The 12,310-nt window shown below is 28.9% G+C and overlaps 2 protein-coding genes across 2 annotated transcripts; both read left to right on the top strand.

The window, feature by feature from the left end:
* The first annotated feature begins 839 nt into the window (after positions 1-839).
* Positions 840-4,892, top strand: LOC130666491 (putative ankyrin repeat protein RF_0381). The gene is made up of 2 exons (XM_057467527.1): positions 840-1,385; positions 2,505-4,892. The coding sequence occupies exon 2, from the start codon at positions 2,514-2,516 to the stop codon at positions 4,707-4,709; it is 2,196 nt and encodes a 731-aa protein (XP_057323510.1). The 5' UTR covers positions 840-1,385; positions 2,505-2,513; the 3' UTR covers positions 4,710-4,892.
* A 2,361-nt stretch (positions 4,893-7,253) lies between these two features.
* Positions 7,254-11,841, top strand: LOC130666895 (uncharacterized). The gene is made up of 2 exons (XM_057468219.1): positions 7,254-7,490; positions 9,669-11,841. The coding sequence occupies exon 2, from the start codon at positions 10,756-10,758 to the stop codon at positions 11,839-11,841; it is 1,086 nt and encodes a 361-aa protein (XP_057324202.1). The 5' UTR covers positions 7,254-7,490; positions 9,669-10,755.
* Positions 11,842-12,310: the final 469 nt, after the last annotated feature.

Genomic DNA, 12,310 nt, shown 5'->3' with positions numbered 1-12,310 from the left:
AAAAAAGTTTTCACGCGTATTTGTTTCAACAATTCTCAATATTTTGATATTGGAACAAAATTAATAACTGAAACTTAGATCTAATCAATAACTTACTATGTTGAATAAGTTAAAAAAAGAATAATAATAATAATAATTTTTAGTTTTTTTAATAGTTTTTCATTGAGTTTTACAATTGCCCCTTAAATTATAGTATGGTTCAAAATTTTTGAACCATACCATAATTCTTACAATTGCTTACGGTTTTTTCACTATAATCGTTCTAAATAAATTTATAATTTAAACATACGGACTTCTTTACAATATGGTTTCACAGTATCTTTATATTATAATTAAAAAAATCATACAGCTTACATCGTTCTATATCAGTTGGCATCATTGTTGTGTCATCGCACCTAATCATATGACTTCATAATACTGCATCCAACTCTGAAATTCTTATCATAACTTCTTGTCAATCTATTATTAAAACATGATTACTTCTTTCAAACTATAATTATCGTATACAAGTCTGATATCCAACAATTTTTTACTTTTCATACGATTTGTACAAACTAGCTTTTAGGATGAAGTTTGTAGAACCATCGGTTAAAGCTGACTGTGTGGCTCAAGTACGCTCTTCATCCGACGTGGCGCTACTTACAAAAATTTTTTTCTAGCAACCCTGCTCTGGCCAAGGTTACTAGAATAGGGAGGTTGGGACAAGTTTGTGTCGCTGGTCCCTTTTTTTATTGCATGTCATTTTTTTCTATGAAAACACTACCATAATATCGTGTGTGTCTGTAACATTTCAGAGCGATGGTTCCCTATTCTAGTAACCTTGGCTCTGGCCACACGGGTTACATCAGTTCAAGGTTACTAGAATCTATTCTAAATACCTATTCTAGTAACCTTGAATCAGTTCATGGAAGATAGTCTCTCTTCTCCATGCATCAGTTAAAGCATTGAGTCATTGAGTGTCCCACCCCCTGACCTCAGAGTTCTGAGCCATACATTACAAAGCGACAATAAAAGTTTCAAAAACACAGTGATTTATCTAACACAATTAAAGGAAAAAGAAAAAGAAAAACATATTCAACAACAAATTTCAAATTAAAAATATTATCAATCTATAACAGATACTGGCACATGGCACTCGAGGGCCGTTAGCCAACCACAGAATAAAAAAAAACAGAAGCGAAAAAGAGGCAAACTGAATTATTCGATCGTAAAGCACACTCTAATGCTGCGCTTTAACAGTCGTGCAAAATTTTTAGTCACAGCCGAAAATCACGTGTAGTTTTTTTTATATTTAATAAAATTTAATTGAAAATACTGTGTCTACTAAATTTAACGCCGGGTAGTGAAAAGAGAAATAAAATCATCTTGTTATTACAAAAATTAAGGTAAGCACTATAATAAAAAATCTAGATCCTTTATTGAAAGAAACGATTAGACAAAAAAGATTTTAAATACTTTTCAATGCTTTTAAATACTTGGAATACTTTTGAATCGCCTTTCTTATAAGCATTTAACATTGCAAATCGTTTCGAATCGTTTCGTTTAATCAGGGATATGAGAATCGATCAGAATCCACTCTTTAAAAATTAATTTCTATAATTTTCTCTGATTTATAAGCAGTGGCTTATTTTCCCACTGCTAATCTAGTTATTTTCAAAATAAGTTATTAGTTCAATTTAAATTTGCATTGATTAAAAAGTACGACTATCAGTGGTGAATGTATGGAGGGTAGAGCTCCCTGATTAAGGAAAATAATTTGCTCCATGTTAAGTGTATATCTATATATTAGTCGATTCAAATTATTTTAAATCATTTCAAATTGTTTTGAATCATTCCAAATCATTTTTCTTAATTAGGGCTTTTAGCAAAACAGCGGCAGGTATACGACTCAGCCATAAGTTACCCTACCAAAAATAAAACTCTACCCAATTGAAGTCAGTATCGCATCATATCTACCTAGAAAACTTCCGCTCCAATAAAATATCTACCATCTCAAAATCTCTACCAATGAAAAAATCTACCATGATATAATATATAATCACTACCAGAAAAAAATAGGGCAAAGTGGGGCTAGTTGATCAAATAATTACCCATATTAATTAATTAGTGCTGAATAATAAAATTATATTCCTAAATCTTCCCAAATGATTCCCAATTAATTCAAAATAAATTTATTGTCTGTAAAATATAAATTCTAAAGTTGATGGTAGGGATTTCAAACGGTAGAGTTTATTCATAAATGCAACTTGGTAGTATTTTTTTCTGGAAGTGATTATATCTTGGTAGATATTTTATTGGAGCGGGAATTTTCTAGGTAGGTATGATGCGACTGACTTCAATTGGGTAGAGTTTTATTTTTGGTAAGGTCATTTATGGCTAAGTCGTATACCTGCCGAAAGCAGCGGAGAGTTTCTGGGCTGGCCTGCAGGGTCAGCCGGTTTCCTGATTTTTTTGTAAGCCAATAAAAAATATGCTAAAATTATATACAAATTTTTTTACCACAGATTGACACAATGGCTGAAGTCGATAATAAAAATAAACGTTTAGGATATGATCAAGTACGAGATAGAATACTTGCGGGTGAGATGGACGTAAATACCCAATATTCAGGAATCTCCGATTTTGACCCTCCAATTCTTGAAATCGCAATTAATAAACATGACACCGAATTAATCGACTATCTTCTTCAGCATAACGTCGATGTGAATAGAAACGTAAAATTCCGTAAGCAAGCAATTTATTTAGCAGTCGACTCTGACGACATTGAGTTGTCTCAGAAATTACTAAATGCAGGCGCTGTTTGTCCTCCCGTAGGAGAGGACTACGGAGAAAGATTCGATGCTAATAGACTGTTACAACTAGCTTCTAGTAAAGAAATGGTCAACTTATTATTAGAAAGACTCGATGAATATCTCGATGAAAGAAGCAAAGATTTTGGGACTGAATTTGATTATAATGATCCTGAATATAATGATCCATATGATCCGTGGTGTTCAATATTTACTGCTGCTAGGCAAAAGAAGATAGAAACATTTAAAGAATTGATATCACGAAATTGTAATGATTATTCTGAATTTTTTTTCGAATGGACTACTGGTAATATGAGTTATGAAATTGTTGAGTTTTTTATTGATAATGGCCCTTATTCTATTGAAGATTTAATGAAAGCTTTATATCTCGCTATTAATTGTGAATTTATACCGAAAGTTGAATTATTGATAAGAAAAGGAGCTGATGCAAATGCAAGTCCGTTGAGAGTAAAAGAAGCTCTTGAAATTGCTTGTGATACGAAGAATATTGAAATCATTGAGATATTGATTGCTGCTGGCTTTGATGCAACCAAAACATTCGATATTAATAACTCACTTCATATTGCAATTATTCAGAATAATTACGGAAAAATAAAAAATTTAATTGAGAATGGAGTTGATATTTATGACACTTCATACTTTAAAAAAACGCCATTAGTTTTAGCCGTTGAAAAAAATAATAAACCAGTGGTTGAATTATTACTTAAATACGGCACTAAACCTGAACAAGCAGCGATTTTTGAGGCAATTAAGAATAGTAATTCAGAGTTAGTTAAAATATTAATCGATGCAGGTGTTTATATTTCTCAGAGCGCTTTGCTAAGAGTAATGGAGAAAGTTATTTATACAAATTGGTCATTAAAATTGCGCGCTTGTCGAAAACACGAAGAATTCATCAAGTTATTGATCAAGAATGGCGCGGATGTGAATTATAAGTACCAATTTAGGGGCTCAGCTTTAGACATTGCTTGTAAACATAATGATCTTGAAGTAGTAAAAATATTAGCAGAAGCTGGTGCCAATGTTCATATATCATTAAATGAATATTACTTAATAGAATTAGCTATTAATCACAACAATTACCAATTGGCTGAGTACTTAGTCAATCATTGTACTGGTGCTAACATTACTTGCGACTATTCAGCGGCATTAATATACGCTGTTCAAAAAAACAGGAAAGAAATAGTGGAATTATTGATTAAAAATGGTGCCAATATTAATTACATGCCATTATATAAATTTTCGGCTCTTCGCTACAGTATTAAAAACTGTGCGTCTGAAATAACGGAAATTTTAGTAAAAGCTGGTGCTAATGTAAATATTAATTTGAGAAATAATACACCGTTGATTGAAGCTATCAAAATGCCGGACTACAAAATGACTCAATATTTGATAGAACATGGCGCAGATGTAGATGCCAGTATTAATAAGGTTGGGTCATTATTAAATTGGGATTTTCGTCGATCTGGATCAGCAGTTATTAATCTCGCGCTGGATGTTGGTGCTGATGTTAATGTCGTTAACGAAAATGGCGAGACGGCAATTGATATTTTCTCAAATACTGAAAACTCCCAGACATTAATCGAACATACTATTAAATTAAAAGCTGCTAATTTATATCTGATAGATGAAAATCTAGATGCTGTGAAAGGTAATCAGTTTAACGATTTTTATTCCAAGTGCTTGGATGAAGTTGAATTTATGAAGACACAATGGTATGTTGGAAAAATTAGTTTTTATGATATTTTACACTCGAGTGTGAATGAAATCTCTCGAAATATTAAATACATCAGTAAAGATGACATTATTTTTGATAAAAATGCATTATGTAGTAAATTTAAACTGTATGGTGGAATTATTTACTATCGTGTATTAAATGCTGAGCAACGTAAGGAGTAGTTGGTTCGTGCTGACAAAATAGTATCTGATTTGTTTGGTGATTTACTACCAGATATTTTTAGACAAGATGTTTTGGGCTGTTTGAATTATGAGGATCTTAAAATTTTAATAAATCAAAATTAATAATTAAGGTTAAAAATAAAATTTTTTAGTACCAATTATGTGTCATATTTTTTATTATTATTATTGTACTAAATATTATATTTTAAGTATTTTTTTCAAGATGAATAAAATAATTATATTTACCAAATAATAAAAAAACAAAATAAACATTATTTTCAAAACCGTGACCACAAACCACAAAAAAAATCTGAAAAATGGCTAATCCAGCCGTCTTTTGCATATATGGGAATACAGATATCCAAATTTATCTATGTATTTTTTATATTGAAATCCAGTTATCCAAATTTTGATGTGTATTTTTAGTATGGGAATCCAAGTATCCAAATTTCGATATGTATTTTTTTTATGGAAATCCTGGTCCAAAAACGAAAAAATGAAATCGTTGTTCAATCCATTATTTTGGAGATTTATCTCAATACTTGGCAATTAAAAAGAGATTAAAGTATGAAAAGGCACAAATTCAAGTCAAGACCTTTCTAACGGTACCAAATTTAATAACATTAACGAATTCTATCATATAGATATGCCGGGAACGAAATTTTCCTTATTCTTTTTTAATAATGTAGATAATTAATTGAAAATAAGAAATTAAAAAAATCAAATTGATAATTTGTAAGTTAAATAAGAATTCATAATAGAAAAAAATTGATTAATATTATAAAATAAAAGTAACGATTAAATACACTAATGCAAAAAATTAAAGGAGCAGAAAAATTTTATAAATTTTTTAGTGATTTTTGGAAGGCTGTAACTTGGTGAAAAAAAATCGTATCGAAAATTTAAAAAAAGCATTTTATAGCTTGAAATCTCTAGTTTAGGTGTATTTTTTTCAAAATTTTTTAAAAGCTCCGATTATTGCGCAAACATGAGAAATACCGCGAGCCAAAAAATTTCTAAATTTTTTTTTTTTTTCCGAAGAGCCCACGGACCGCGGAAAAATTCTTTCAACTAAACGAATGCATACATCGTTTAGCAAATTTATTCAGCTTCAATTTGGTTTTTTTTTTAACCTCGTAGGACGATTTATCGCAGAGATATCAGCCTTCAAACAGAAAATGATCCTTTTGGCTTTGATCTTCGATATTTCAGGTACCAATGATCGTACAGAAAGTTAAAGGGCGGCGTTGAAAACTCGAATAAATTCCCTACAAGACCCTGTCATCGTTTTTTGAAAAAAAAAATTTTTTTTATTTTTAACATCCATTAGAAGAAAGTACAAAAAAATGACTTTTTTTGGTTTTTTAGTAAATCAACCGCTACTCTGCAAATATCGATAAAAAAAATAATGTTGCCAGAGACTTTTTTAGCTTAATGTACCCCCAAGACCCCTGTAAATTTTTAATTTGATCTATCGAACCGTTTCTTGGGAATCATCGATCAAAGTTTAGCTAAACAATTGAAGGAGCAAGTTTTGTTCCTTTAATTGTGTAATCATAATCAAAATGAAAAAAATTTTTTTTTTCGACTTTTCTCAAATTTTTGCGTTGGTGACTCAGCAAATGCAAGGAAATGACAAAAAAAAATAAAAAATTTCCAAAAAATGTCAAAAAAAATCGAAGAAAAAAAAAAATTGAAACTTGTTTTTTGTGTTCTAAATTTTTTTTCGACATTTTTTGGAAATTTTTTATTTTTTTTTGTCATTTCCTTGCATTTGCTGAGTCACCAACGCAAAAATTTGAGAAAAGTCGAAAAAAAAAATTTTTTTCATTTTGATTATGATCACACAATTAAAGGAACAAAACTTGCTCCTTTAATTGTTTAGCTAAACTTTGATCGATGATTCCCAAGAAACGGTTCGATAGATCAATTTAAAAATTTACAGGGGTCTTGGGGGTACATTAAGCTAAAAAAGTCTCTGGCAACATTATTTTTTTTATCGATATTTGCAGAGTAGCGGTTGATTTACTAAAAAACCAAAAAAAGTCATTTTTTTGTACTTTCTTCTAATGGATGTTAAAAATAAAAAAAATTTTTTTTTTCAAAAAACGATGACAGGGTCTTGTAGGGAATTTATTCAAGTTTTCAACGCCGCCCTTTAACTTTCTGTACGATCATTGGTACCTGAAATATCGAAGATCAAAGCCAAAAGGATCATTTTCTGTTTGAAGGCTGATATCTCTGCGACAAATCGTCCTACGAGGTTAAAAAAAAAAACCATGTATAAAATGAGCGATTGAGGTGTACAGTTTTGAATTTTCCAACATTTTTCAAAATTATAAATTATTTAATCTCAATAATTTGTTTTTCTCAACTTTTCTATGACGTGTCACTGTTGTGCAACATATTTTTACTTGAACTAGATAAACTCTATAATGCTCAATGTCACTCGTTATTTAAGATAACTATTTTTCAACAAATCCCGTTTTACCCATCCCAGCTTTATGTATTTCTTTACATTCGACTTTTGATCTCAAACTCGATATTTCCTGATTACTTTTCATCTTGTAAAATTAAAAATCTAGTAATGCGTAATTTGATTTTACAAAGTATTATATTTTACTAGTTTATAAGATAAATTTTACGTCTACAAAAATTTATCAAAAAACAACATTTATTGTTAGAAATGTCAAAGATCACTATCGTCAATAACTAAAAGTCATGCAGTAATCCGCGGATCAGTCATATAAAAGCTGGCAGAACATCAGAAAAGAACAATTGGTAATAAATAATAATTGCATATATATTTTTAATCATACCTCTGTACTATTGTAATAACTGTAATATTTAAATTGAATAATTGTTTTATTTTTCCGCTTCAGGATATAAAATAAAAAAATGTCAAAAATAATTTTATTATTATCAATTTTCGTATTGATTAGTCTCTATGTTGGTGCAGCTACAGCTGCAGGCTGTGATGGCGTGTGGGTATCCCTGATTAAAAAAGTGAATTGAAAAGTATTGAAAATGATGAGAACTGAATCCTTTCGAATACTTTCTATACCCCAAGGTATTCATTTTGACATAAAATGAATACTTTCCAATCCCAAAATAATAAAAGAATTTCTGAACTTCCGAGGAATTGAAAAAGATTCAAATGAATTGATATTTTTAATCTTTCTGAATCCTTCTCAGTACCTAAATAGTCCGACATTTCGGATCAAGTGTGGGATTGAAAAAGATTGAAATGAATTGAAATTTTTGAATCTTTCTGAATCCTTCTCAATACCTAAATAATATCACATTTCGGGTCATGTGTGGAATTGAAAAAGATTGAAATGAATTGAAATTTTTGAATCTTTCCGAATCCTTCTCAATACCTAAATAATCCGATATTTCGATCAAGTGTGGGATTGAAAAAGATTGAAATGAATTGAAATTTTTGAATCTTTCTGAATCCTTCTCAATACCTAAATAATTTCACATTTCGGGTCATGAGTGGGATTGAAAAAGATTGAAATGAATTGAAATTTTTGAATCTTTTTGAATCCTTCTCAATACCTAAATAATTTCACATTTCGGGTCATGAGTGGGATTGAAAAAGATTGAAATGAATTGAAATTTTTGAATCTTTCCGAATCCTTCTCAATACCTAAATTGAAATGATGAAAGATTGAATTCTTTTCAATACTTTCGAATTCCACTTTGGAATTGGAAAGTATTCAAACGATCGAAATTTCAATTCCATTCAATACTTTCCAAAACCGCCGAGGGATTGAAAAGAATTGAGATAATTTTCAATACTTTTCAATTCACTTTTTTAATCAGGGTAAGTAATTATCATAACACAGTGAAAGAAAAAAAAAATTACACGCAAAGAATTTTGAGTAAAAATTGCCCATAAAGTTTGGTACTGTAAGGACATCTAGTCAGTAACTAAACTTTTATTATGTTGTTAGTAGAAATTGCACTTTATTAACATGCTATCGAATAGTATATTTTGTAATGTGCATGGGGAAAATTTCGATATTTTCCACATGTCCTCACAGACTTATATTTGTTAGGTAATTTTTACTGAAAATTTCTCTGCGTGTAAAAGTAGACATAAACAATTTTGAAAAACTTTAAACTTTAATCAATATATTGATTAAAAAAGTGAATTGAAAAGTATTGAAAATTATCTCAATTCTTTTCAATCCCTCGGCGGTTTTGGAAAGTATTGAATGGAATTGAAATTTCGATCGTTTGAATACTTTCCAATTCCAAAGTGGAATTCGAAAGTATTGAAAAGAATTCAATCTTTCATCATTTCAATTTAGGTATTGAGAAGGATTCGGAAAGATTCAAAAATTTCAATTCATTTCAATCTTTTTCAATGCCACACATGACCCGAAATGTGATATTATTTAGGTATTGAGAAGGATTCAGAAAGATTCAAAAATTTCAATTCATTTCAATCTTTTTCAATCCCACACTTGATCCGAAATTTTGGATTATTTAGGTATTGAGAAGGATTCAGAAAGATTAAAAATATCAATTCATTTGAATCTTTTTCAATTCCTCGGAAGTTGAGAAATTCTTTTATTATTTTGGGATTGAAAAGTATTCATTTTATGTCAAAATGAATACCTTGGGGTATAGAAAGTATTCGAAAGGATTCATTTCTCATCATTTTCAATACTTTTCAATTCACTTTTTTAATCAGGGATAAGTTTAAACTGATGAAATTCTGGGCTTTGACAATTTATCCCTTAAATTCAACATTTAATAAATTACAATCGATATTAAATCGCGCACACAATGATAGAAGGATTTCTGAGCATTTGAAAAGATTTCTTAGTACAATTTAAAAAATCATTTCTTAAAGATGATTTCTTTGTATTTAACAAATATTTCTTACTATTTGAGAAATGATTTCTACTGAAAAATGAAAATTCGATAAAATATAAATTTTTTTAGTGCAGTACATCACAAGGATACGGCTGTTGTGAAGGATATAAATGCAGTTCGTATTTTTGGCAAGGTACATGCCAACGTACGGATTAACGTGAAATAGATAGTATGAAAATGGCACCGGGAAAATAATCATAACATACAGTGAAGATTAATAAATGCATTGTATCAATTAATAAAAATCTTTTGTTGACAAACAAAATTTTACTGTACGTGTTTTCATTCTCAAGAGATATTTCTGATATTCTTTAGATAACCTGTACGAAGTCGCAGTTAATGATTTATTAATTTTTTTATTATGAATAGTTATTTATATTTTTTTTAACTTCGCGAAAAATTTTATAAAAACCAAAATATCCAAATGAGTTTTGAAGAAATTTTGACGCAATTAAAAATGACCGAAAATGAATACATTTTAGCAATTCGTAGTTCATTGAAAAGACCACAAGTATTTTTAAAGCGATCGAGCTTAGAAGTAGGTATTAATGCCTATAACAAAGATATTTTGCATTTATGGGAAGCAAATATCGACATACAATTTATACTCGATCAATATGCTTTAATGTCTTATGTAACTAATTATATATCTAAACCATTTAGTGGTTTAGCAAAAATATTAAGAGAAACTGCAGAGGATTGTTCTAATGGTTATCTTAATACACGTGAAAAATTTAGAAAAATTACTAACGTATTTATTAATTGTGTTATCGCTCCCTCTATGTAAAAAGAGTCGACGGTGTATATTTATAAATACTAATCCTATCTCTGAACGTGTTGTAATATTGAAATCAAATACCGCATTGAAAAAATTAAATGAATTACAATCTGACTCTACAGAAATATTCGCAGAAAATGCGTTCCAAAAATATAGTAAAAGAGAAAAAAAATACGAGAATCTTTGTCTTGCAGATTTTATTGCTAATCATACAAAGAAACCAAGGAATGATGATGATGAAAACAGTAATGAAGACGATGAAGAAAGTGCGAAAAAGATAATTATAAAATTAGACAACAATCTGCTATTATCCGATATAGAAGGTATAAATTACATCAAGATGCAATAAACTACTATAGAGAACACATATTACTATTTATGCCATGGAGAAATGAAATCAACGAAGTAGAAAATGTTGATCATATGATAACATACGAAAAAAATAGAAACATAATTGAAACAAATCGCAAATTATTTTCAATTATCAGTGATGAAGAATTAGAAACTACTATGGACAAAGTTTTGAATGATATTGAAGAAAATAATATGAAAAATGACGAATATGAAACAAATGATATATTTGCTGAAGAACATGTTGACATTTTTCAACAAGGTGGAGAAAAAGCCAACAATAAAAAAAAAAAAAATAAAGAATCTGTTATTAAATTTACAACTCCACCAAGAATATTACCTGACCAAATAAACGAAATGTTTGAAAAATTAAATCCTGAACAAAAAGAATTTGCAATGCACGTTTTAAATTGTTTTAAACTTGAAAAATTACCATTAAAAATATTCTTAAACGGCTCTGCTGGTGTTGCAAAAAGTTTTCTAATTAATTTATTGTATCAATTGATTACCAATTTATACGACAATAAAGAAGGTATTGAATTAGACAAAATGATTGTGCTTTTGTGCGCCCCACCTGGAAAAGCTGCATATATAATAAATGGTATGACCCTGCATTCAGCATTTTCATTACCAATTAATCAATATAGCGGCCAAATGTCTGAATTATCACATGATGTAGCTAATCAGATAAGATCAAAATTAATTTCAGTCAAATTAATTATTATGGATGAAGTATCTATGATTGGATCAAAAATCTTCAGTCAAATAGATACTCGCTTACGACAGATAACCGGCATTAATAAACCTTTTGGAAACATATCAATTATTGTAGTAGGTGACTTCATGCAATTGCCACCCGTTAGAGACCACCCAATCTATCAAATATCAAATAATCATGAATTTAAAGATTTTTTTCCACGGAACCCATTATGGGATGAATTTAAAATTTATGAATTAAAACAAATAATGCGACAAAAAGGTGAAATCGAATTTATTAAAGCTTTAAATAACTTAGCTATCCAACAAATGACTGAAAATGATATTGTGTTAATTAGATCTTGTGAAGTTATTGATCCTAACAGTATACCAAAAACAGCAATCCGACTATATTAATTATTTTTTAATACTTTATTGTTCAATAAAAAAAAATTATTTAACTGAATAAAAATTTAATGAAAAATACTCTTTACGTGATTAACATTTTGTTATTTAAAAAATTTTTTATTTAAAATAGTTGTTTTAAATACATAAGTTTAATTATGAGCGTGAATGTAGAAGACATCAGACAAATTTAAAATGATAAATAAATAGAGTGAATAATTTTTAAAATATGCATTTAAAAAATTTTGAAACTAAAAAGTTCATTTTTTATAAATATTATTTTTTTAATTATTTACTCCATTCATTTTTTTTTATATCTTTTTTATATGGTTATTTAAAATTTAAATTAATTTAAATATCATGGCTCCACCTACAGAAACGGAAAGAAAATACATTTTTATAAATTACGGTTAATGATCCAAATTAATAAATTTTCTATGAACAATAAATTATATTTGTATCATCGGGATCTGAATCATTG

This window comes from Microplitis mediator, chromosome 4 (genome assembly GCF_029852145.1).
Source record: "Microplitis mediator isolate UGA2020A chromosome 4, iyMicMedi2.1, whole genome shotgun sequence".
Lineage (NCBI taxonomy): Eukaryota > Metazoa > Arthropoda > Insecta > Hymenoptera > Braconidae > Microplitis > Microplitis mediator.
This window is presented reverse-complemented; position numbering and strand designations above follow the sequence as displayed.

Coding starts and splice junctions, on each gene's coding strand:
- LOC130666491 (XM_057467527.1), top strand. CDS start 2,514: ATGGCTGAAGTCGATAATAAAAATAAACGTTTAGGATATGATCAAGTA.
- LOC130666895 (XM_057468219.1), top strand. CDS start 10,756: ATGCCATGGAGAAATGAAATCAACGAAGTAGAAAATGTTGATCATATG.